Source organism: Urocitellus parryii, chromosome 6, assembly GCF_045843805.1.
Source record: "Urocitellus parryii isolate mUroPar1 chromosome 6, mUroPar1.hap1, whole genome shotgun sequence".
NCBI lineage: Eukaryota > Metazoa > Chordata > Mammalia > Rodentia > Sciuridae > Urocitellus > Urocitellus parryii.
The window spans coordinates 172,914,825-172,940,618 of record NC_135536.1 but is presented as its reverse complement, the minus strand read 5'-3'; the positions used below and the strand labels follow the sequence as shown (position 1 = coordinate 172,940,618).

General features: G+C 56.0%; 2 protein-coding genes across 4 annotated transcripts in view; one reads left to right on the top strand and one right to left on the bottom strand.

Annotated features, from left to right (window-relative positions):
• Snph (syntaphilin) overlaps nucleotides 1-12,805 on the top strand; it is a 43,528-nt gene extending 30,723 nt beyond the window's left edge. Inside the window, exons 3-6 of one of the 3 annotated variants that reach the window (XM_026402107.2) lie at nucleotides 1,726-1,822; nucleotides 2,456-2,566; nucleotides 5,917-6,066; nucleotides 9,178-12,805. In XM_026402107.2, coding sequence (XP_026257892.1) covers nucleotides 1,773-1,822; nucleotides 2,456-2,566; nucleotides 5,917-6,066; nucleotides 9,178-10,336 — 1,470 coding nt within the window. In that variant the 5' untranslated portion in view covers nucleotides 1,726-1,772 and the 3' untranslated portion in view covers nucleotides 10,337-12,805. Of the gene's footprint in view, nucleotides 1-1,640; nucleotides 1,823-2,455; nucleotides 2,567-2,755; nucleotides 2,773-5,916; nucleotides 6,067-9,177 lie in introns of those variants that run through there. The other 2 variants (XM_026402106.2, XM_077799827.1) reach the window with 2 other exon arrangements.
• A 1,190-nt stretch (nucleotides 12,806-13,995) lies between these two features.
• On the bottom strand, nucleotides 13,996-24,590 carry Sdcbp2 (syndecan binding protein 2). Its single transcript, XM_026402139.2, has 8 exons — nucleotides 24,537-24,590; nucleotides 23,354-23,423; nucleotides 22,492-22,592; nucleotides 17,322-17,480; nucleotides 16,747-16,922; nucleotides 16,495-16,666; nucleotides 14,711-14,802; nucleotides 13,996-14,448 (listed from the first exon to the last, which is right to left on the bottom strand). Exons 1-8 carry the CDS (start codon nucleotides 24,588-24,590, stop codon nucleotides 14,394-14,396), a joined length of 879 nt encoding a protein of 292 aa, XP_026257924.2. The 3' UTR covers nucleotides 13,996-14,393.
• Nucleotides 24,591-25,794: the final 1,204 nt, after the last annotated feature.

Below are 25,794 nucleotides of genomic sequence, written 5' to 3'. Positions count from 1 at the left end.
TAGCCCTTGCTGGTGCCACCCCCAGCTGCTCCTGGTGCTTGGGAGACAGTGAGCCGTCCACACCAGCACTGGGGGCACTGCTGGCCTGCCCCACACCTGCCCAGAGCTCCTGCTGGGGCTGCCCTGTGGCTCCTGGAGGCCCTGCCTGGGGGGCGGGACACTGCCCGGTGAGCAGCTCAGGTGACAGGTGTGGTGTCTGCGGCTCCTGCAGCCCGGCACCTGACACCTCCAAGCAGACAATGCTGGCTGTGTCCAGGCTCCAGGGGAATAGGCCATCTTTGTCCACCAAGGAGGCAGCCCCTCCACTGGCTGGGAGGCCCGGACTCCTGGGAGGCCCTGCTGTGGGAAGGGGTGGTCCCTGCCCCAGGGACCCTGAGGTTTGAGACCCAGTCCTTAGTGCCTGATGTTGGGCTGGTACCCAGGGGGTGACCCAGACACTCCCTTCCCTCCTGGGGGCTGGTTCCTCGTTGGTGACAGGGGACTAATCACAGCACTTCCCCATAGGGTTGTTGGGAGGAGTCGATGGCGTAATGTACGTAATGTGTGGCACGGGGTCTGGCGTGGAGCGGGCTGGACGCTGCTCTCCCTGCACGAGGAGGTCCACAGCACGAGGACCCCAGCCAAGTCTCCTGGAACCCAGGCCACTGTCCTCAGTCCCTGCTTGGAAAGTCGAGGGCTGCCTCTGGAGCTGGCTTGGAATTAGCATTTGGCTGCAGAGAGCCCGGTCCCTCTGCGTGGCACTCTAGGGGTCCAGCTGATGCCCACACGGCCCTCCTCCCCACCTGGCCACAGCCTCGCTGGCATGGAGCTTCCCCTTCCCTAAAGCCCCACCGGCTGCCCTTGGAGCCTGTGCCCCTGCCCAGGAAGGAAGCCTCAGACACCTAGCAGGAGCCAGTGGGCCAGAGTCCCTCCAGCCAAGGACGCTTCCTGTAGGGCCCACCCACCAGCACAGCTGGGAGCAAGCAGAGGGGGGTTCTGCTCCGTCCCCACCCCCTCTTCATCTGCGCTCAGCCTATGCCCTAAGCTCCCGGGCTCTGCCAGGCTCAGCATGTGTGGTTGCATGGGGGACTGCGGGGGTGCCTGCATGCGGCGAGGGGCTGGGGGCCACAGCGTGTCCCGTGTCGCAGGCAGGCGCTGGGCATGTTCATGGAGATGTGTGTGGTGCACCTTGGAATGACCGGACACGGGGCCTGCTTGTGTCTGTGTGCGTCCGTGTGTCTTTCTACACATGTGTTGGTACGTTGGTCTGTCTTGTCTCCCCTGTAGACGGGAAGCCCCGAGCATCGTGCCAACTGGGAAGTTGATGGTCGTCGAGACCAGGCCAGCCTCACCTGGGGCTCCTGGTCCTGCCCGGGGGTCCTCCAGACTGCAGCCTCTGCCGAGGAGGGGGACGAAGATCGGGGGAGGCGGGGTCTGAGGGTCAGGGACCCAGCCCTGTTGCCCCGGTGACCCTGGGCACGACCTTTCACTCGTCTGGAGACACCGGGTTGGACTGACGGTTTACAGCCACCCCTGGGGCTGTGACGATCCGTAGCAGGAACCTGTGCACCAGCCCCTTGAACTCACTGGGAGAGGCACTTGTGGCCAGAGCTTCGCCCAGTCCTCGGGTGTCCTGCCAAAGGGTGGTGACAGGAGAAGCCATGCCGGGCAGCGGCCCCAGTGAGAGGATGACATGGCCTGGCCCGGCCCTCCCTGCGGCCCCCCCAACCCGCCCTCTCTCCTCAGCCCCGGGGACACCGCCTATCCCGCCCCTCACCCGGACCCGCAGCCTCATGGCCATGTCCCTGCCAGGGAGTAGACGGGCCTCTGCCGGATCCCGCAGGTGAGTCTTCCCCTGGCCCAGAACCTTGGCCTCCGGGGGCGGGAGGAGGGCAGGCCTCTGTCCCCACCTGCCATTGACCTGCAGTGTTCTTGGAGCAAATCACATCCGGGATTTCCTGTCTTTAAAATGGGCTTGCTAATGCTCAGCCCTCCAGGAAGGGCTCAAGGGCTCCAGTGACCCGGGATGAAGGTTACCTGGAGGCTCCAGCCTCGGGGCTCCTACCAGGACCCCCCTTCAGCGTTGCTCCTGGAGGGGGCCACAATCCCCTCCCCCGGCTCCGCTGGCCTCCATTGGTCTTCACCCAGGCCCTCCTCCAGTCCCTCTTAGATCTCCTACCCTGGGCTTGGGGGACCCTGGGAATTGAGGACTCACAGAGGGGCCCCACCCTTGGTCCACAGCCCCGCCCACCCGCTCCTTGTCCGGGGACCCCAAGGACCAGCCTCCTGGCTTCCATCTTGATTTGCGCTGTCTGTTTTGTCACCCCTGTCTGTGCTCCCCCTTGTCCCCCCGCTTCTCTCCCTGATGACCCCAAAGTGGGAGTACTTTGGGCCGCAGCGGCCTGGCTGTGTTCGCCCAGTGTCCGCAGCTGCCCACCAGCCAGAATGAGCACCTGCCTCTTCTCCCCGCCCCCAGGCGCACCTCGCCCCCGGTGAGCGTGCGGGACGCCTACGGCACCTCCTCCCTCAGCAGCAGCAGCAACTCGGGCTCCTGCAAGGGCAGCGGCGACAGCAGCCCCACGCCCAGGTAATCGGCTCTCCTGGAGCCCGCAGCAGGGCTTCTGACCATCCCTGACTCCAGGATGTGACAGCCGCGCGACCTTGAGCAGGTCACTGCCCCCCTCTGAACCTCAGTCCTGTCTTTAAAACGGACATGATAATACTCACCTGCACAAAAGCAAATCCAGTGTCCTAAGTAACCTCGGGTGATGCTTTCAGAACGCGGAACATGAGGTAGGCGGCTTTCGAAAGCATAAGTGCTCTTCCCCCTTCCTGTCCCACCATTCTTTGGGAACAGCATTTGTCCTCAGCACCACAGGATGGCTCTTGTACCACCAGCCATCAGGTCAGCCATCCAGGAAGAAAAAAGATGGAAAAGACCCAAGACCCCCTCTGCTGTCTTCCCCCCCACCCTAAGAAGACACTTTCCCTGGGAAACCCTGCTGACACCTCATTGGATAAAAGAGGGCCATGTGACTATCTCTGGCTGCAGGCCAGTGAGTGCAGAGAGTTGGACTTTTCCCCAGCACAGTGCCACCCCAGACAAAACCCAGGTTCTGTTGGGAAGGAGGCAAGACCCCTATGGGCACGCCACCAGCATGCTGCCAGCTTGCTCTTCTCGGGGAACACTTTGAGAGTGGCAGAGGTGGCCAAGTTTTGGAAAGTGAGATGTGTTATAAAGGTGCTGAGTTGTGGTGTTGGACACCGGGCGTGAGACTGGAAGAGCAGGGTCAGGTGTTCAGGCAGGGAGGGGGGGTCAGGTGGACAGGCAGGGAGAGGGGGACTGCAGGTCCTCAACACCAGGAAGCAAGAGCAGGAAGGGCCCCTCATTCTGCTGAACTCACCGTGGGTGGTAGGGGAGCGCGGGACCTGCAGGGAGTTGGGATTTGGCCTCTTCCTGTCTCTGAGTCCCCATTTCCTTGTCTGTGAAGTGGAGCTAACAGGCCATACGCCTGCCCCTCATCCCACATGCCAATTATTGCTCTTATTAGGACTTTGATCTGAGTCAAAGGTTCTGGGCAAGAAAAGCCCAGGAGATGTCCTGCCTGCAGCTCCCAAGGCCAGAGCCTCTCTGGGGAAGACCCATGTGGCCCTTCCAGCAGAGAGGCTGTCATTTGTGTGCAGTGAGGTCCAGAGCTGTGGAAGCAGGAGATCTCAGGATTTTCCACCAAGACACATGGGACAGATGACCTGTGCAGGATCCCCCAGTTTCCTGCTTGCATCAGACCTCAGAACCCTGAGGACATAAGGGGATGTGTTAGCTTACGTCTGCAAAAGTCTATAATTGGCAATTTCAATATTTTCTCGTTAGTAACAGATTTTTCTAGCACATCTCATAACCGTAGCCCTCAGGGTCATCTCAGCCCCAGCTGGAGCTGTGGTTCTGCAGAATCGTCCTCCTGCTCATCACGAGGATAGCTGCCCCTGGGTCAGCCAGGGTGCCTGTTAGAGCCAAGCTTGCAAAGGCCTGAATGGCTGAGAGACACGCATCATAGCATGTTTTCCTTTCCTTTTATTTTATTTTATTTTTTGCTGGGGAGGGGTACTAGGGATTGAAGCCAGCGGCGCTCAACCACTGAGTCACATCCCCAGCCCTTTTTAAATTTTTATTTTGAAACAGGGTCTCTGGTCTCACTAAATTGCTTAGGGCCTTGCTAAATTGCTGAGGCTCTCAAGTCACTAGGATTACAGGCACATGCCACCACACCAGGCTCTGTTTATATATTCATATATGTATTTTACAAAGATAGAGAGTTAAATGTAAAAAGACTCATGAAAGAAAATGGAAAAATATTAACACAGTCTCTTCCCTCTAACCTTCTACTTTTACTAGTTTTATCTTGATTCCACTAGTACCACCACCACCCACCACACCCCAGGCATGGAGGACAAACTGCGTCCCTCTGGCCAAGTCCCTTACATGGGGAGGACAGGTAGAGGGCCACATGGGCCTTAGGACAGTCCATGTGGCTTGCTTCTCATTTGGAAAGAGATTTTTTTTTTAGATCAAAGGGAGAAAACACAAGCCCCCAGCCCATGTCACCCCCTGACCCCCTGCCCCTTGCCAAGCTATAAAGAGGCCTACATGGGATTGGGCTTGAGTCGAACTCAGGGACCAGGAGGTGACTACATAGATGGCATTTCTCCTCCTTCCCACACTAGTGCCACATTCTCTTCCATGGTTTACAATCTACAAACACTGGAGAGATTCCACAGGACTTTAAAAATGGCCTCCAACTTTAGGACCCACCAGGGCCTGTAAAGCGTCTGCCCCTCTCTGTGTCTGGAAGTCCCCATCCTGGACGGAGCAGGGTGGGACGGCAGCAGGGCCTGAGTCTCTGGTGACGTGGGGACATGCCTGGGATTTTAAGGCAAGATGCAAGGAGGTTTCTTTAAGAACAGAAGATCCAGCAGCCAGGAAGCCGTGGGTGGAGCCGTCTGGGCCTCAATCTGTTGTGGAGTGGGGGGCAGTGGGGGGGGCCCTTCCTCCGGGAAAGCCTTGGTCAGCCCTGGTCCCTGGCACGGCTGCCCTCTGGTTGGAGATTCCTCCTCCTCTGCGTGGTGGGCTGTGTGTGCCGCACCCAAGACACGTCACTGCCGTCTGTGCAGCCTGCTGCCATCAGGGCCCTGCAGTGACAGCCCATCCTCAGAGCCACAGGTGTCCATGCATGTGTCCCCAGAGGGTGGCAGTGTGGCCACCCAAGGACCATGGCCTGGCACAGGTGGTCACTGGTGAGGGCACCAGCAAGGTGATGGGGGTGTGGGGGCATGTAGGGGGCTAGGACTGGGAGTCCTGTACCCAGATCCGCACTCCCAATAAGTGTGGCTTCCGTGACATCCACAGGTACATGAGGGTGGGTGAGGGCAGAGTGCCCTCCAGCGTCTCCCTCCCTGTGCCCAGGCTGTGTGGGCTCCAGGCTCCAGAGAGGAGCGCTGCCGACCCCGCCCTTGACCTCCGTGCCACCTGGAGCCCGCCCTTCCTCCCAGCCTCTGCACCCAGGGTCCTTGTCTGAGTCGGGGGCTGGGAGCCTGGCCTCTGGCTCACCCTGGGCTCTGGCTCACCTCTGAAGCCAGTGCCCCTCTCAAAGGTGAAGGCACCCTGTACCCAGGGCTGCCATGAGGACCAGGCAGATGGCAGCCGGAGGGCGCTTGACAAGGTGCCAGGTGCCGGGTGCCCCTCCTGGAGACCCCTGTCCTGGGTTTACTCAACAGTCCCTCAAATCCAGAAGGCTCCCCTGCTCCTGGGGCCTGCACAGGAGGTGTGGTTCGGAGGCCCCTGGGGGTCACGGACTGAGGATGGTTAGGCAGGTGTCCCCTGCCTGTCCCCCACAGCACCAGTGCCCCCTCCTCCCCACCCCATGACGGCGTCCCTTGCAGGCGCTCCATGAAGTACACACTGTGCAGCGACAACCATGGCATCAAGCCCCCCACCCCCGAGCAGTACCTGACGCCGCTGCAGCAGAAGGAGGTCTGCATCCGCCACCTGAAGGCCCGGCTGAAGGACACCCAGGACCGGCTCCAGGACCGGTGAGCGGGCGGGGCGGCTGGGCAGCGGGGTGCAGCCCAGGGGGCCTCTGAGAAGGAGGAGCGGCCAGGGCTTCATGGCGCCCACTGCACCCTCCTTCCCCCCAAGCCTCGTCTGGGCCCCTTAGTAGGACCCGCCCCCCAGCTCCTCTGGATGGCCCCAGGAAGCTGCTCTGGTCCAGGTGGGGGCTGCCCCGGTGAGGAGCTGGCCTGTCGGCCTTGCTCCTGTGACAGTCTGTCCCCAACCATGGGCCCTGTTGGCCACTTCTCTTCCCTGTCTGCTGGGGAGCTGGAAGGCAGGGTTTCTCCTGGCTTAACCCTCCTCTGGCAGCTCAGGGTGAGTCTGAGGCTGGCTTTGAACTTGGGATCCTCCTGCCTCAGCCTCCCAAGTCTCTGGGATTTCAGGAGTGTGCCACCGCACATGGCTTCTTTTCTTATATAGCACCTTATCCTATGTGACTGTCACCATGCAACTCACCTATCCAAAGTACACCGCTGGGTGCCTTCTAGTGTGGCCACAGGATTGTGCAACTGTCACTGTCATCTAACTCCATCAGCATTTTTATCACCCCACAGGGAAATCCTATTCCCAGTAGCAATCACCGCTTTTCTCCAGCTACCCGTCCCTGGCAACCACTGGTCTCTGTGAAGTCTGTCTATTTGCATGCGTGGACACACCTTTCTTTCTTTTAACATGTTTAGTTGTCGACGGACACTGTACCTTTACTTATTTATTTGTGTGGTGCTGAGGATTGAGGCCAGTGCCTCGCACAGGCTGAGCCCCAGCCCCAGCCTGACACATTTTTCTTGCTCTGCCAAGCAGCCAATCCGGTCGGGGTGCGTTGTGGTTTCCAAGCGCAGGTTTGGGGTGTGCTGGGGGCCTTGCTGTCCTCGAGCTGGGCTTTCTATTTTTGTTTCTCATCCTCTTCCTAATGATCTCCAGGCTCTGCCTGACCTTTTCTCACTAATATTCCCAGGGAGCAGATGGCCCATCTCTCAGCTGCTTTTCTAGGCCAGCTCTGCGGCTCGAGAGCAGACCACCTGCCCTGCGTGGCCTGGGCATGCGCACACCGCAGCCCTGTCACTCGGCCCTGTGGCCTCTGTGGCAGGTCCTTCCTTGCTGGGCTGCCACACTCCTGGCCCTCTGTGGGGCCACCTCAACTCCTCAAAGATGCCCCGTGCTTGGTCACTCTGTGCTCTGTACGCCGCGTCCCCACCACTCCAGGTGTCTTTCCCATGTGGCTTCCCCATGTGGCTTCTTTGGCGACCTCCTCCTTCAGGACCCAGTTCAGACATAATGCCCTGTTGTCCACGGAGGGCTGGGGAGCCACTGCCCCCTGGGGTCCAGGAGGCTCCAAGGGACCAGCCAAACTGAGCATGCCCAGTGCCTTCTTCCCAGCCCATCTTCTTGGGGGGGGGGGTGAGTGAGCAGTCGGGGGAGAGGCCAGGAGTCAGCCACGCCCGAGGCAGGAGGAATGAAGGCCACGTATCCCACGTATCCCTCGTGCTGTGAAGTGACATCTGTCACTTCCACTTGATTATTTATTTTTGGTTCCGAGGATTAAACCCAGGCTAAGCCACATCCCCAGCCTTCATTTTTTTTTTTTTTTTTTTTTAATTTTGAGACAGGGTCTCGGTAAGTTGCTGAGATTGTTGGAGGCTGGCCTTAAACTTTGGATCCTCCTGTCTCTGTCTCCCTTGTTGCTGGGATCACGGGCCTGTGCCACCACACCCGGCTTGTCATTGCTGCTCTAAGTGACTCAGGTTCGCTGCTGCCGGGTCGTGTCCTGTTGGATGGTCGACTGCCTTCCAAAGGAGGCCGCACTGCTGGCCACGTGGCCACTGCAGTCCGCGAGGCCTGGTCCCTTTGGTATGTTGTGGAATGAGATCCTGGGCCTAGTCCTGAAATGGAATTTCCATTCTGACTTTGAAAAGCACGTGGTTCCTGATCTGGGACCTGGAACTCTGCTGAGCCCAGGAACCCCACACTGACTGCCGCGGCATCGGTGGATTTAGGGCTCCAGCTGAGTGGGTGCTCGTGGCCTGGAGGGCGAGGCTGCCCAGGGCAGGGGCCAGTCCGTGGAAGGCTGTCCTTCCTTCTCACTGCCTCTAGCCAGCCTCTGCTCAGGCTGACCCCAGTGTCACCTCCAGCCACACGGCCTTTCTCTAATGTCCCTGTCTGCACCCTCCAGGTTCATCTCTAACTCAGGCCTTTGAAAGGCCTGTGCTCTTCTGCACCAGCACCCTCCAGTGGTCCTGCTGGCCTGCGCCTGCCCCTGCTCTCAGGAGCAGCCCTGTCTTTCCCCAGCCGTCTTTTCAGCTCTCCTCCTTAGAGTAGGTACAAAGAAGAAACTTCTAGCATGGCTGAAAGCGAGAGTCACTCCTGCCACTTCTCACCCTCCGCTTGGGGGATGGCAGAAATGTAGCTCCCCCTGCCGACATCGAAGGTGGTCACTTCTCTCAGGCCACTGTCCTCTCCCTGGGGGTCTCTGGCCAAACGTCCCTTTACTTAAAATGTTCACCACCTGCTTTAGTAGGAGGCTGCATCCCTTTCTATAGAGGAGGCAGAGCTTTTCTATCTAGTTTCTATTGTTTTACATTAAAGTTTTATTAGGTTTTCTAGCCGAGCATGGTGGCATCCGCCTATAATCCCAGCAGCTCAGGAGGCTGAGGCAGGAGGATCCCGAGTTCAAAGCCAGCCTCAGTAAAAGTGAGCACTAAGCAACTCCGTGAGACCCTGTCTCTAAACAAAATACAAAATAGGGCTGGGGATGTGGCTCAGTGGTCAAGTGCCCCTGAGTTCAATCCCTGGTATCTCCCCCCCAAAAAATCTCTGCAGCTCAGTCCTGGGGGATGGGATATGGACATTTCTTCTCTCTCCCAGGAGAGGGCCCCTCCTGCCTTCAGCCCTGGCCTCCTGCTCCCCCTGTCCTCCTCCTCCTGGTGGGGTAGAAGGGAACCAGGCAGGGGGTCCTTCCTTTTATTCCTAGCTCTCAGCCTCTGCAGCACAGAGCCCTCTGTCCTGGGTGACCCTGCCCCGTCCTTGCCTCTCCCTGGTGGTGGTGACAGGCCAGGCAGGCAGGCAGCGAGCAAGTTCATCTCATCTGCTCACAGGGACACAGAGATCGATGACCTGAAGACGCAGCTGTCGCGCATGCAGGAGGACTGGATCGAGGAGGAGTGCCATCGCGTGGAGGCCCAGCTGGCCCTGAAGGAGGCCCGCAAGGAGATCAAACAGCTCAAGCAGGTCATCGACACGGTCAAGAACAACCTGATCGACAAGGACAAGGGGCTGCAGAAGTACTTTGTGGACATCAACATCCAGAACAAGAAGCTGGAGACGCTGCTGCACAGCATGGAGGTGGCCCAGAACGGCATGGCCAAGGAGGATGGCACCGGGGAGTCTGCCGGCGGGTCCCCCGCCCGCTCCCTCACCCGCAGCTCCACCTACACCAAGCTCAGCGACCCTGCTGTCTGCCAGCCTGGTGACCCCCCCAGCGCCTCCGCCGAGGATGGACCTGACAGTGGCTTTGTGGCCGCTGATGACACGCTGAGCCGGACTGATGCCCTGGAGGCCAGCAGCCTGCTCTCATCCGGGGTGGACTGTGGCCCCGAGGAGGCCTCGCTGCACAGCTTCAACCTGGGGCCCCGCTTCCCCGCCAGCAACACCTACGAGAAGCTTCTGTGCGGCATGGAGGCCGGCGTGCAGGTCAGCTGCCTGCAGGAGCGCGCCATCCAGACAGACTTCGAGCAGTACCAGCCCGACCTGGACGCCATCCTGGAGAAAGTGACCCAGGCCCAGGTCTGTGGGACAGTTCCCGAGGACAGGCACCGGGAGCCAGATCCCCACCCCCCAGGGCCCAGAGACCCCGATTCAGCAGTGGTGGTGACCGTGGGCGACGAGCTCGAGGTCCCGGAGCCCATTACCCACGGGCCCACCGTGCACGGACCTGGAGCCAACCCCAGCCCCGGCCCGTCAGTGAGCGTGGTGTGCCCCGTGGAGGAGGAGGAGGAGGCCGCCCCGGCTGAGAAGGAGCCCAAGAGCTACTGGAGCCGCCACTACATCGTGGATCTGCTGGCCGTGGTGGTGCCGGCCGTGCCCACGGTGGCCTGGCTCTGCCGCTCCCAGCGGCGCCAGGGCCAGCCCATCTACAACATCAGCTCCCTGCTGCGGGGCTGCTGCACGGTGGCCTTGCACTCCATCCGCAGAATCAGCTGCCGCTCGCTGAGCCAGCCGGGGCCCAGCTCGGCCAGCGGGGGCTCCCAGCTCTGAGGAGGCCTGTCCCCGCAGCACCCGGCCGCCTGACCACTGATTGTAGGGAAGCCCTCCTCCCCTCGCCTGTCCCCATGGGTATCATCTTATTTATTTAGTTTTGGGTTTGGAACCATTTTCCCCCCAACATTACCAGGGTCCAGGAGAAGGGCTTGGGGGAGACACCCCAAGACTTCCCGAGAGAGAAAGGTAAGAAAGGCCAAAGACCAGGAATGAGGGGCGCACTGAGTGGGCACACTGCAGAGAGAGAAGCTGGTGAGGGCCCCCTGTGTCCACCTGGCCCTTGAGACAGGGTGGGCCCTGCTTAGGAAGTCTCTGGATCTCTCTGGGGAGGCTTCCCCCCTGCACCATCCTGTCCAGTGGCCTGTCCACTCCATGTCCTCTCTCCCAAGTCACCCCTTGCCCTGAGCCCAGGTTTCTGGGCCAATATTATCCCTTCAGATGGAGGCAGCCGTGGCCCAAAGTGCAGACAGCTGACCCACGAACTCGGGGCAGGGTCTGGATCCCAGGCCTGGACTGGAGCTCCAGCGCCCCCAGCCTGTCCGCCCCTTGGGATTCAGAAGCATGGGGCTGCCGGGGGCAGAAGGCAGGGTGGGCTCTGTGTCTGTCTGTCCTCCCAGGCCCTCCCCACCATCCACTTTCCTCTTGGTGTTTCTGGGTGTGTCCGATCGTTCTTCTGTGAGAGAGCTAAGCCCCACGGGCTCCGGTGCTGCTGGGCGGGGACCCTCACCCGAGACAAGGTCCCATCGCGAGTATCCACCAGCAGGAAAGGCGTCAGGGGCAGGGCGGTCCAGGGAGCCCTCCACCTTCTGAGATGAGGCCATCTCATCTGCTGTCTGCGAGGCCTGGCTGGACTCAGGAATCCTCGGCCAGTTTGAAAAGCCGGAGGCCCCCACGGCCCCTGGAGCTTGCCCAGTTTCTCTGGGGGCCTCGGGCCCAACTTCTCCCTTGCACTACGTTCACTTTGGGGACTGGTTCTCCCTCATCCCAGGACCTCCAGAGAGGTGGCTGCTTCCTTTCCGGGATGAGTGTCCTTGTGTCTTCAACCTATCTGCCTCGGAGGAGGGTGCAGATTCTGGCAGATCTCAAAACGGGGTCCAGAAGCCATGGGGTTCGTCCAGGCCACAGCAGGGACGTGTTTCCCGGGCAGGGGGCCTGGCAGAGGGGGTTGGAACTCTGCAGCCACCTTCCCCCTGCCCAAGCCCAAGCCCAGTCAGCCTGGGAAGCTCACTGTCCCCAACCCTTGCCTGGAATCCCGTGGGAGACCCCAGAAAGCCGGTGATGTTAATTGCCATGACTAGTTTACAAGGTCACATCCCTCCGGTCATCGGACCCACCTGCCAGACGTCAGGTCCCACATGGGGAGTTGGCGGGACTCTAGGTCTCACTCGGCCCTCTGGCCTAGGGGCCACTCCGGCTCCCTGCCAAGGTGGCTTGCCCTCACCCCACTGCCTGACTCACGGGCTCTGCCCTTCCGCTCTGTGCCCTCCCCTCGAGGGGGCACCTGCATGCCCTGGGAATGGGCAGCAGCCCAGCCATCGGGGCAGGAGCCCCCCCACGCGCTTTGTGCCTCCAAAGACCCCCACCTCGTTTGGGGCCTCAGGCCAGCCCTCCTCGCGCAGCTCCCCCCCCCCCCAGCTGAATCAAGCCCGAATGCCCGGGGTCTGCTGGGGCCGCCCCACAGGACACTGGGCTCGTGCCATGGAGGAGGCAGGGAACAAAAGCAATCCAAAGCCAAGCCAGGACTGGCCACGGACCCAGCCTCCCGAGCCGTGTCCTCACGGAGCTGCGTAGCGTCTCCCTAGACACAGTCAAAGCTTTGCAGACAAAATAAATGTACGAACTCATCTGACGCCATAGAATCTACGTGTTTTCCGCTGGAACTTAGTCGAGCTCTGCGCCCCTCTGCCCCTGTCCGCGTCTCGCTGTCTGTGGCCTTCCTAGTGTGTCTGTGTGTCGGTGGTCGTGGGCAGGGCACCTGGGGCTCTAGTCCACTCTGCCCTGCTGCTCGAGAAGCCCCTTGGAAAGCGCTGGGCAGTGGGTGGGCCTGAGGCCCGTGGAGGAGGGGACGGGGCTGGCGGACGCCTCGACTCCTGCTCTGGGCCAGACCTGCGTGGGTCGGGGGCCCAGCCCATCGTGTTGGGTCCCCTCTGTGGGTCTGCTGGAGCCTTTCTCAGGCTTCTCTTCTTGCCAGTGGAGAATGCAGCTCACTGCCCAGCCCTGGGACAGACCTGGGCCCGCACGGCTGATGCCCCGGTCCAGCTTCTGGGCCTGTGTGAACTCAGTATCCTGCATCTATGCAAAGGGGCAGTGCTGCCTGAATAGTTCCCAGAGGTGGCCGAGCAGCAGCCTGCTGGCTCCAACTCCCGGCCCTGACGAGCGGGGCCCCGGACAAGGGCCTGGGAGGGCAAGGCTGGGGCCGGGGGCTGGGCCTCCCCAGAGCACTGATCCTCTAAAGCTCCCCTTTCCCTTCTGCTTGACCCTCCTCCTGTCGGGGTGTGGCCCTCCCACCTGCACTTGGCTTCTGGAGTAGAAGTCGTCGGGACCCCCCTCCCAGCCCCTGGCTGGAGCCAATAAGTCCTGAGGAACGAACGACATCCCCAGGAACCACGGTCTAGAACTGTTGGTCCCTGGGAGCCCAGAGGCTAGAAGCAGCTTCTCCTTAGTTCAGGACCAGGGCAGCCCTGATGCCCCTCTGGTCACAGCTCAGGCAGGAAATGGGAGCTGGGGCCCGGGCTTCTGCACGGAGAGCTGACCCTGAGCAGAGTTTAGGCCCAGTGTCTCCCAAGGGAGTAGCTTAGACATTCACAGAGCACCCTCCCGGGCACCACGAGCACAGGGGCGTCTGGCAGCACTTGGGGGAGGGGCGGGGCAGCTTACAAAGTTCTAGACAAACACCTGCCGAGAACTCACGACTCCCTCTCTGACCTGGGGACAATGCCATCGGGTCACAGTGCACTCTTATATTATTAGACCATTGATGGAGAGTTCAGGGGGCGTGGGAAGCGGGAGGTGGGGAGGGTCCTGACTCTCGTCCCCTTTGTCCTTTGTTCAGAGTCCTACCTGCGCCAGACAGCTCTGATTAAAGCATGAGCACACAGCAAGACTCTCCGCCTGGTTTCTTTGTACAGTGTCATTTTCTAAGGCGGGGGTTGGGGGAGGCGCGTGCTGTCCTCCCCCAGCACAGAGGGAAGCAGAGGCTGTCGGCGGGCCACTACTGCCCACTCCACATCAGGGACACCCTCTCGGCCCACCCCACTAGGTGTCAGACCCTGGACACTGAGTGCCTTGCATTTCTTCCTCCCCAACAGCCCTGACGTGGCTTCTCATGCCCACTTTGCAGATGCAGGAGCAGCCACGGTCACCCACAGCTCAAAGCCAAGGCCACGCTCCGTCCACCACACAGCCCCCTAGATCCAGCCATCCCTGCGCCAGACTAGCTGGCAGTACATGGCGGAGGCAGGGCCAAGTCACCCCTCTCAGAGGGGATGCGTAGAAAGGCCTGAGTGTCACCACTGTTTCAAAGAACACCAGCCCTGGCGTGTCACGGGACCCAGGATTCTGGAATTCCCAATGACCTTTGAGGAAGGGATTGTGTTTCCAATCAAATCTTTATTCCAGACAGTCAAGGGTCGTAACTGACCATCTGTGCTCAGTCTGCAGCAAAAAGCAAGGGAAGGCGAAGGCGAGATTCTCACGAAGAATGTGGTTCTGTATCTCAAACTGCGGGGCTGTTTCCCTGGCAGAGGCAAAGTCTTCCAAGGACTCAGCTACGACTCTAAGAGGCGTCTGGCTGGCCCGTCCACGTGCCCAGCATGTAAATGAGTGCAGAGAATGGGCTGCATCGGGTACTGCTGGGGCCGTGGCCCGGTTAGGAGGGAGACTCCCAGAGACCTCCGTGCCTGAGTGACAGACTCACGCCATCCAGTGCCACCCACCTGAAACGTGCTCCCCTCAAGACCCCACCCCACGAGGCAGCCAGCTGCAACCTGTCATCCAAGAGGCCACTGCCCTTTCCTGCAGGAGGGTGGGATGGCTGAGCTGCCCTCCTGCGGCTTCAGACATCTGGGATGGAGTGGTCCATGGTGTGGTGGAGAAGCGTCGGGGACAACCTAGACAGTGGCAATGGTGACAGTGGTGGACACTGGAAGCTCCTTCTCCCTGCCCAGCCCCCCAAGCCTGTGCACCCCAGGGGGGCATTCTCCCCTGTTCTAAAACTTTCAGATCCCCAGGAGCCACCAGCCACCTCGGAGAGAGGGGAAGAGAGAGGAGGAGGGGCAAGCCGGGCCTGCCCCCTGGGTCAGCCTTGGAAAAGCCAGGGTGGCTGAGCCAGGTGGCCCCGGGGGGCAGGGGGACGAGGAGGGCGCTCCTTACTTTTTGATCATGTGCTCGTAGATCACAGTGGGAATGAGGGTCAGGGTGATGACGTTTCCCGCTGAGGCCAGAATCTCCATGATGGCTTTGTCCTGGACAGGAGGTGAGTGAATGGTCTCCCTGAGGGCTGGGGCCAGAGACACTGCCACAGGCCACTGATGCCCAACTGCAGGGGCCAGGCCACCTGGGCCCCTGAACCTGCCTGGCAAGGGTTAGGCACAGTCTGGCTTGAGCAAGGACGTGGGCCTCCCATCTGAAGATCTCCAGTGTCAAAGGAGTATGCAGCCCCCTCCCTCGCCCGCGAAGGCCAGCTGTGTGGGCCTGGCAGACGGAGCCTCCTTCCCCTTGCGAGGGCCCACGTTGCCACCCCATCTCCCTGGCCCCAGTCACACTGGGGTTTGGGTTCTAAAGCCCAGAAAGAAGAACCCTGCAGTGGGAGACCCCTGCTCGTGTGGCCAGACAGCCTGCGCGCAGGCCAGGGGGTGCTGTCCCCTACATCTGCGACCATGAGGAGGACAGACCTGAAGTCTCTGAGCAGCCTGTGCCCGCAGCCCAACACAACAGCCGGGGCCATCGGGGCCTCTGGCCCGGACTCAGGGCCTGGTGACCGTGACTTTGCACATCTGTCCCTGGCTGTGTTCTTTTAGTTGTTCCAGAATAAATGGGAACGAATGTGCCAGGTGGGGACTAGTGACAACCACAGAGTGAAATAAACTTCAGAGAGACCAGTGAAGAAACGAGCCATTTAGAGCCTCTCGGTAGAAGGACAAACTCCTCCCTAAGGCCTTACAGAGCCGTGGCCTGGGACAGTGACTGATAAACTCACGACCATGCCTTGAGCCATCCATGCAGATGACAGAATCCCATCTTAGCAGGACTGACTTCCAGAAGAGTTAGGATGGAAGAACTGTAATGCTCTCAAAGGAGGAATTCACTAATATCAGGGCTCTCCAGCTACTCGGAATCCATATTACTATAGTCAACTTTTTAAGCACTTTTTAGTTGTCATGTCTGAGAAAAGGGAGATGATGCAGTAGGTGGGATACTGGACAGATATTAGGAAGAACTTCCTGACCACAACAGTCACTAAGAACAAACTCCAAGGAAGGTGGGGGAGACTGTCAGGCATAAGGAAGCAAACAGGTGACAGGAATGGCTTGTGTCAGCTGCGGAGTGAGATGCCACTACTCACACCACTTCTGTGGGGGGAGCTCTGTCCCACAAGTACCAAAGCACTGGACATGGACAGGAGGGGGCGCTCCCTCTATATCACAACTGGGTTTGAGAGCCACTCTCAGTCCAAGTGGCATCAAGTCAGGATAAAGCCACTTTCACTTGTTCGGGACCATATGACTCATCATCCTTGGTCCATTCCCCCAAGACACCCCTATTCCAGATGCACAGCGCCCACCCCTCCTTGCACCTTCTGGATTTTCAAACTCACCACCACCCTTGAAAAAGGAACAAAGATCAGAAGTGATCAACATGCAACCAGGAGCGCCATGCAGAGGAAGAGGTGTCCATGCAGCGGGCATCTTGGGGGGCCGTGTCCTCACATGCATTGCCACGCCCCTCTGCCCTCAGCGCCCAGGGTTAGTCACAGTAGCTAGTACTTACTGAGCACTGCCCTGTGCCTGGTGCCTGCAGAGCTCTAGGCACAGGGTCTTACTGAAACCTTAGGAGGAGGAAGCTGCATGGGGAGGGGAGGGGCTGCAGCCTGTCCAGATACCAGCCCTCCCACCCCAGGGTCTCCCCCAGCCCACGGAGAGCCGGCCACCGCCTACCTTCAGTCCGATGACGTTCTGCCCGTTCACCTCGCACACATAGTGGTTGGTGAGGAGCCCGTTGCGGGCGGCAGAGCTCCCTTTGACCACAGAGACCACCTTCCCCTTCTTGATGAAGAAGCCCACATGACCCAAGCTGTCCTTGTGCATGGTGACCGTCCGCTGGAATGGTCTGGCAGAGAGGGAGAGTGAGCTGGGCCTGGGGACGAGGCTGGAACTAGGCAGAGGGGCTCTGGGGCTCTGGCTGCTCACCTGTCCCTAATGACCATGACGATCTTCTCCGGCGAGGCCTTCTTCAGCGCCCGGTGGGCCTTTTCCGTGCTCCACCCAGCGCAGTCCCGCCCATCCACCTGCAGGATCTGGTCCCCGAAGCGCAGCCCCACAAGGGAGGCGGGGGTGTTGGCCTGGACCAGCTGCACGAAGAGCCCCTGGGGAAGGCGGCCTAGAGTCAGCCCCTGCCGCCCTGAGCCGGGAGCCTACCTGGCACGGGGTCTCGACCCTGCGGGGCAGGTAACACGGTCACCCCATCTTCCTGAGGAGGAAGCAGGGCAGGCCACACAGCTGGGTGCACGGCGACCCCTCCAGTGCACGCCCCTCCAGAGGCATGGCCTTCTCAGCTTTCACGGTCTGCGGACAGTTGGGGGGGGGGGAGGCATGGCTCCCCAGGGAGCCACGGACCAACGGGAGCCCAGAAGGGGTGGTGGAGAGTCCTTGCCGCAACCTAGCCCAGCCCCGGGACCTTGGGTCAGGATGCCCCTCCTCACTGCGGTGCCCTCTCGGGCTGGCGCGCTTTCCCGCCAGGGGTCGTGTCCGGCCGCTGCGCCTACCTTGTCGATGGCCCGCAGCCGCAGCCCCGTCTTGCCGCGCTCGTCCTTGCACAGGTGGATCTCCCGCACCCCGGGCTTGATCTCCGCGCGCTTCACGCCTAGGTTGTTCCCGGACACCGGTGCCACCACCTGGCCAGGCAAGAGACTGGATATCGCCTCCTGCAGCCATCAGGGGAACAGGGAGTCAGGCCAACCCCAGGAGCTGAGGGCCTCAGGGGTCTCTGGGCTGGCGGGTAGGAAAGGGCAAAGGAGGACCCAGCAGTCCCTGGGAGCCCAGATCCACCCCAGACCACACAGGGCTCCGCAGGGGCTGGGAGGCGCCGTGGCTCCAGGAAGCCACTAGAGGGCATCAAAGTCCATGTCCCTAAAAATGGACTGAGAAAGGGTGGTGGGGCCCCAGGGAAGGGAGGGGGGTGCGTTTTCCAAGGCAACTTGATATCAGGAAGAGATCCCTTCAAATTCACTTAAAATAGAAAAATAATATGGTAAATAGTGAGCAGTGGCGGATGAAAGGGCTCAGTATAATTCTCGTTCTTAAAAAAATGAACCCCAAAATATAAAGATTAACAAATGCTTCCTCATAAAGTGCAGAACAAGGCAAAGATGTCTATTCTCACTCATCTACTGAACAAAGTACTGGAAGAGCTAACCAGTGCAATAAGGCAAGAAAAAGGAGAATAAAAGGCATACAGACCAGAAAGAAGGAATCTAACTGTTCTTATTCATAGATGACATCACAGTCAACTAGGAAATCCCAAGGAATCTACAAGTAAACTCTACACCCAACAAATTAGCTCAGCAAGGTCATAAGATACAAGTGAGAAAATCAATGCTTCGAGCCACAGGTACAGAGAATTGGGCTTGTTAGACCCAGCTACTGCAGAGGCTGAAGCGGGAGGATCCGGTGAACCCAGGAGTTCCGTGCCTGGGCTGACAGCAGGACCTAGTCTCAAAATATGTGTGATACTTCTGTATATTAACAAGTACAAGTAGAAACTTAAATTAAAAATAAAATATCACTTATAATGATTTGAAATAGGGGAGATATTTAGGCATAAATCTAACAAAACATATACCGAAACTGTAACAAAACAACCTAACACTGTTTGGTCAAACAAAAGCTAAAAAAGTAGAAGAGTATCCATGGGTTGAAAAACTAGTAAAGTTATCAAGTTTACCCAAACTGATATACAAATATAATATAATTTCCAACAAAATGTATATAAGTATTTTGTAGATACAGGTGCAGTTAGTCTAAACTTTTTATGGGAAGACAACAAAATTTTAGAATAAAACAATTTGGATAGAAAGAACAAAAGGAGAGGAATTTCTCCACCAAATTTCAAGATTTCTTCTATAAGACAGTGTGATACTGGACACACGGATCAATGGGACAGAATCAAGCATTCAGAAATAGCCTCACAAGAGAGGACAAGGGCTTTGCCGCAGAGGTGCAGAGCAGCCCGAGGGGACAGGGGGACTCTCCCAACAAACAGCTGGAACAGCTGGAGCAGTTGGGCAGCCAGGGGCAAAAAAAGCGACCCTTGACCTAAACTTCACACCTTATGCAAAATTTAGCTCAAAGTCAGTCATAAATTTCATGTAAAACATAAAACTGTAACAGTTTTAGAACATAAAGAAGAAAATCTTCAGGAACCAGGACTTGCCAAGAATTTCTTAGATGATAATCTAAAGGTATGAATCACAAAAGAAAAATAGTCAAAATTTTGGCCTTGTCAAAATTAAAAACTTTTGCTTTGCAAAAGACTCCACCCCCATTAAGAGAAGGAAAAGAGTGGGCTGGGGTGGTGGCTCAGCGGTAGAGCGCTCGCCTTGCATGTGCGAGGCCCTGGGTTCGATCCTCAGCACCACATAAAAATAAATAAATAAAACAAAGGTATTGTGTCCAACTATATCTAAAAAATACATATTAAAAAAGAAGTATAAAAAGAGTAAGGTGTGGTGGTACATGTCCATTCCAGAAATTCAGGAGGCTGAGGCAGGAGGATTGAGAGAGAGGAGGGGGTGGGGAGGGGAGGAAAGAGAGAAGACTCAGAGAAAATATTTGCAAACCACATATTTGACAAAGGACTCTAGAATATATAAAGAATTCCCAACACTTGACTTAAAAATGATGTAATTACAATTCATGAAAAAATAGTCAACATTATTAGCCGTTAGGAAAATGTAAATTAGACCAAGGTGAGGCGTCACTACACTGACCATGTGACTAAAATGAAAAATAGTGCTAACACCAAATGCTGGAGAGGAGGTGGAGAGACAGGAGCACTCATGCATGGCTGAAAGGAAAATAAAGTGACATGTCCTCTCTGAAAAATACTTTGACAGTTTTTTTTATTACTATACATTTACCATATAACTTAGTAACTGTACTTAGTAACTGTACTCTGGGCAATTTTTAATCTTTATTTATTTATTTATTTTGGGGGGGATACCAGGGATTGAACCCAGGGTGCTTAACCACTGACCTACATCCCCCGCCCTTTTTACATTTTATTTTGAAAGAAGGTCTCACTAAGTTTCTTAGGGCCTCATTAAGTTGCCCAGACTGGCCTTAAACTTGTGATCCTCCTGCCTCAGCCTCCCAAATTGCTGGGATCATAGGCGTGTGCCACTGTGCCCAGTGCACTTTGAGCATTTATAACAAGAAGAAAGAGGAGAAAGGAAGGGAAAAGTGAGGAGGGAAAAGTGCAAGCTGGGTGCAGCAGTACACGCCTGTAATCTCAGCAACTCAGGAGGCTCAGGCAGGAGGATTGCAAGTTTGAGGCCAGCCTGGGCAATTTAGTGAGGCCCTAAGCAACTTTGCAAAATCCTCAAAAATAAATAAGAAGAAAATAAAATATGTCTATACAAAAACCTATACATGAACAGCTTTGTTTGTAATAATCAAAAACTGGAACAACTAAAATGTATTTCAACAGGTTAAACAAACACTGTTACATTGCATGGCAGAATATTTCAGCAATTAAAAGGAATAAACTGCTGGGCATAACAGTGTACATCTCTAATCCCAGTGACTCAGGAGGCTGAGGCAGGAGGATCCCAAGTTCAAGGCCAGCCTCAACAATTTAGTGAGGCCCTATGCAAGACCCTGTCTCACAATAAAAAAATAAAAAGGGCTGGGGGTGTGGCTAGATGGTAAAATACTCCTGGATTCGATCCCTAGTATCAAAAATAAGTAAATAAATAAACACATAGATAGATAAATAGATAAATGATATGTACTACTGATGCATATGATGACTGGCATGGACATCAAAGACATACTGAGCAAAAAAAAAAGCCAATCTTGCCAGGTGCGGTGGTGCAGGCCTGTTAATCCCAGAGGCTCAGGAGGCTGAGGCAGGAGGATCACAAGTTCAAAGCCAGCCTCAGCAAAAGTGAGGCAGTAAACAACTCAGTGAGACCCTGACTCTAAATGAAATTCAAAATTGGGCTGGGGATGTGACTCAGTGTTGAGTGTCCCTGAGTTCAATCCCTGGTACCAAAAAAAAAAAAAAAAAAAAAAAAAGAAAGCCAATCTCAGAAAGTCACATTATAATATATAATATTTCAAAGTGACAAAATTATACAGATGGAAAATTAAACTAGTAGTTGGGGAGGGTGTGGAGGTGGGAATGAGCAGGATTCCAAAGCAGCCGAAGGGGCGAGACTCTGGGGCTGAAGTGGTTCATCCTTGACTGTGCTGTGGTTCCAGGTATTTAAACATGTGACAAAATGACACAGACCTGCAGGCATTCATTGCACCAGAGTCAAACTCCTGGATTTGAGATAGGGCTATGGTTATGTAAATCGGAACCAGTGAGTGGGGGTGCTGCTCAGGGCACTGGCCAGCATTCCTGAGAGCCTGGTTCGATCCCTGTGCTGCAAAAGAACAAAAAGATCAACAAAACATAACCAGTGAAGAAACTGGGTGAAATATACTTCTCTATACCATATTTGCAACTGCCTGTGAGCCTATTATTTATTTTTTACTTAACCACTGAACCATATCCCCAGACCTTTTATGTTTTTTTTTTTTTTTTATTTTTACTTTTTTTTAAATTTTGAAGCAGAGTCTCACTAAATTGCTTAGGGCCTCACTAAGTACAAACATTGGCCTCAAATTTTCGGTCCTCCTGCTTAACTCTCCCAACCTGCTGCGATTACAGGCTTGTGCCACCTTGCCTGACTTAAACCTATTATTTAAAAATGAAAAGTTTGGGGCTGGAATGCAGCTCAGTGGTGGGGCACTTTCCTACCATGTGGGAGCCCCAGGTTCAATGCCTAGCATCACAAAAAATGATAAGTAGGTAAAATAAAAAGTAAAACACAATGCAAGAGCCTTCAATTACAAAAATACATCTTATCCTCTTATATTATTATAACCTAGACTGAATGCATTTATGTCCTAATTACCCAACATGACCTTCTTTGCTTCCTGGTTGTATTTCACAGCATGACTATCAAGGAGGTCATTTAGGAGAAGGACCGTAGGGTGTCACCGGTTTTCCCCAGGGCCCACATGTCCTCATCCTTAATGATTTCCTCCTGTCAAGTCCTCACTCATCCATGGATTTGCATATGGCTACTGTCACTTGCATCAGCTTCATGAAACCCTGCAGCCTTGGCAAGAGGTGAAATGGTTCTCTGCAATCAATTGCATTGGCTCAGGAAGAAGCTAGACAATGGGGACATTGACAGATGGGTCACAGGGATGCCAGAGCTGATTGCAAGGGGTCCTATCAGTGAATGTGTTTTCAGGAGCATTTCATGTGACAGTTTGGTATGCTCTCTGAAACCATGAAAAGCAGGAATCAAGTATTGTTGGACTTGGGGAGCACATCGGGGTGTGAGCACCTGCCATTGCTGCTGAGTCACAGGTGGCCCTAGCATTAGATGTCCCAGGCTCCTACTGGCTCTAATGTCTTTTCTTTGCATCCAGCTGTGTCAGACCAGCAGCCTGAAGCCACAGGTCAAGGGGCAGGGAAGACATGAAGCCCCAGAATGCTTCCCATAAAGGCTCAAAATGAAAAGTGCTGCTAAGAAACAGAGCCATAAATAAGAACCCAGCGGAGAAAGGAGACTCAAACACAGAGAAAAGATGAGACCCGGGGCAAGGGGGCTTGGGACATTCCGAGCCGCAGCTGGACAGGAGACAGACACTCACACAGTTGCCCTCTGGCATCTGGGGCAGGCTCTGCTGGACTTCTCGGCTGGAGAGGGAAAGACCCATGTAGCTCTCCAATTCTGCCAGGTTTGGGTACAAAACTGATGGGAGAGGAGGAAGAAAGGTCACCCAAGAGCATGTGCTCCTCCACTTCTGCCTGGCCATCCATTCCTAGTAAAAAATAGAACCTGGGGATACTGTTTATTCCCTGTGCTGAGCCCTGGGACGCTTGCTGCTGGTGCGGACTGGCTCAGAGGATGAGCTGCGCATGGGGAAGGGAGCCTGCCTTTGTCCTGGAGCAGCCTGGGCCTCAGGGGCCCTCGGGGACCACTCTGGAATTTGACTCCACTGACTTTGGCACCAGCCAAACACCCAGCACAAAGCTAGTGGGGGCCAGGTGGGGTCCACAGTCATGGAGGAAGGACTCTGAGCCCAGGGCAACCCCCAGAGAACCTGCACAAGGTAGAGGGCAAGATGGAGCTTGAGTTCAAGTTTCTATTACAGAACTGACTCAAAACGCAGGGGGCACCTCAGGGGGCACCATGAACATCTGGTGTCCCCAGGCCTCCTCCCGTGGTGGCCCTCACTAAACCAGTCGGCCAGTGTCCCCTCCAAGGGTTCTGGAGAGAGCAAAATGTGCATAAAGCCCTCACGTAATAGAAGGCGAGAGGAAGTGTCCAGAAGTGTCCAGAAACGTGAGGCTGGGTTCTCAAGGTCAAGACTACCCCGAGACCCAGGCAAGCAGGACCTGCCCCATCCTGGGAGCAGAATCCTCCATGTCCTTTCTGGTGATGGGGACCCACGGGGACCAGTAGTGCCAGCTGGGGTGTTAGGTGTGAACATCTGTGTCAGGCTCACTCACCTGAGGGTGGGGACACAGCTGTCTCCTGGGCAGGCAGGGCGGCCATCCTGGGCAAGGCTCTGGCCTGGGCCTGGGCAGGGGCAAGGAGTTCCGTCAGCTATGGCCAGGGCCCCGGGATCCTCAGAACCTGGGACTCCCTGAGCAGGGGAGTCTGGGAATTGGGTACAAGTGTGGGCCTGGGATGGGGGTGCCCTGGAGCTCTCCAGGCTCTGTGGCCTATAGGTGGCTTCTACGCTCTGTTAATTAGTGGGGCCCAGAAAGCCCAATACCATAGGTTCTCACTCCCACATTCAATTTCAAAGAAGTAGAGAATAGAAGTGTAGTTCCTAGGGCCCTGGGAGGGTATGGGGCAGGGAGAGGGTTGGAGAGAGGATTGTTAAAGGGTGCAGGGGTGCAGCAGGACAGGAGGAATACATTCGAATGTTCTACAGCATAGTCAGGAAACTCTGGTTAAGAGTAATGGATCAAATATTTAAAAATAGCGAGTAGAGAGGATTGTAAGTGTTCCCCACACAAGGAATGGTAAATGTCTGCAGTGATACAGGTGAGAGCTGCCCTTATCGGACCCTGACACAGTGTAGAGGTAGTGAAATGTTACGCTGTGCCCCATAAATAGCTACAGTTACTATGAATTAATTAAAATAAAGAGTTTTTTTTTTTTTTCCAAAAAAGTGGCCTCTGTAGCTAGACATCTTTCTGAGAGGAGGTTCTCCTGGGGCTAATGACCCACCAAATGTCACCACCCAATTTTTTTGCCTGCGGCAGCCAGGACACCAAAGCCAACCTCCTGAACAAGTTCTCAGTGGGAAAGGCTCAAATTCTCAAAGTGCTCTGGGACCCCAGGACAGTGGGCTGGAGGGAGGAAGAAGCTGGACACACCAAGGCCACACCCTCTGGGTTTCCCGTGGAGCTGGCCCTGGCACCACAGGGTCCACCTGCAGCAGGAAGTGTGGGGACAGAGCTGGGCCTGAAAGGCATGGCGGTGGCTCCTTGGTCCTTCCCACTCCTGCTGTGGCTCCGCTGGCCCAGCCCCTGCAGTGGGACCGGCAGGCCACAGGGACTCCCAGGAGTGCCCAGGGTCCACAGCACCCAGCGCCTTCCAGAAAAGTCTCCCTTAGTTTCCCGGGGGTCACCCCCAAGGCCTCAGCCAAGGAACCCAGGCTAATGGGGCCTGGTGGCTTACCTGGATGACTTGGTCCACCTTCAGGTCCTCCAGAGATGGGTACAGGGTGGACATGGCTGCTCCCTGGGACACCCTGCAGAGAGAGAGAGAGTGAGAGGCTGAGGATGCATCTCCCACCTTCCTGAGGAGAGGCGCAGACATCAGGCTTCTGCCCCATACGCCACTCAGCACTCCCGCAGATGAGAAAATCATCAAGGGGTGTTATTATCCCTGTTTTAGAAATGGGGGGACTGGCTGGGCATAGTGGTACATGCCTGGGGAGGCTGAGGAAAATTGCAAGTTCGAGGCCAGCCTCAGCAGTTTAGCAAGACTCTCAGCAATTTGGAGAGACATATCTCAAAATTAAAAATTAAAAATATCTGGGGATATAGAGAGGTGAAAGGTCAGGGGATGTAAAGCACCCCTGAGTGTAATGCCCAGGAGAAAGCAGAGGGCAGGGGGAGAAAAGAAGAAAGAAATGGGAGGCTAGGTTTTGAGCCAGTCTGTTTGACTCCAAAGCTCACAGTCTCTACACATCCAACCATGTTTGGCTTAGAACCCAGGCCCAGGGGACCAGCCAGGATATGCTATGGAGGAAAGGCAGAAATGAACCACATTCTCCCCTGCCATCTGTCAAAGGTCAGATCACTCCAGATCTAAATCTAACCCAGCAGGCATATATAAAGGACCTGGTGTATATCAGGTCTAGGTTAGGGGTATGCACAGAATCATCTCACAACTACAAATGGCAAAGGCAGCAGGGCATTCCAAGTCCCTGCATCCCCCACTTCCCACACACCTCTAGATATTTGAGATCCACTGTATACCACTGATTTCCAGACACCCTGGCAACTTCTGATCTTAGCTAAAATGAAGTAAGATCCTTAAAATTCATTAAAAATATGCACACGGGGTCTGGGAGTGTAGTCTAGTAGTATATAGCACTTATTTAGCCTTTGTGAGGCCCTGGGTTCCATCTCCAGAAACACACACACACACACACACACACACACACACACACCCCTAACATACATACAAACAGGCAAAATTCAATCACTGGACAGAGCTTGGTCCACAAAGGTAGACTGGGGTGGTGGGCAACTGAGAACACTTGCTAACAGCAAGACTCAGTAGAGCCCCTAAGCAAGATGCCCAGAGAAATTAAAGGAACCTGTCATGAGCCATCCATGAGCTGTGTGTGTGAGCTATGCGCATTTGAGCCCTATGAGGGGACTGGCCTGACGTTGTGGCCTGATTGGGCTGTGCGTATGTGTGCCTT

Coding starts and splice junctions, on each gene's coding strand:
- Sdcbp2 (XM_026402139.2), bottom strand. CDS start 24,590: ATGTCCACCCTGTACCCATCTCTGGAGGACCTGAAGGTGGACCAAGTC. Junction 16,923..17,321: donor GGCTGCGGGCCATCGACAAG/GTAGGCGCAGCG, acceptor CGCCTTCCCCAG/GGGCTCTTCGTGCAGCTGGT. Junction 16,667..16,746: donor GTCATGGTCATTAGGGACAG/GTGAGCAGCCAG, acceptor CCTCTCTGCCAG/ACCATTCCAGCGGACGGTCA.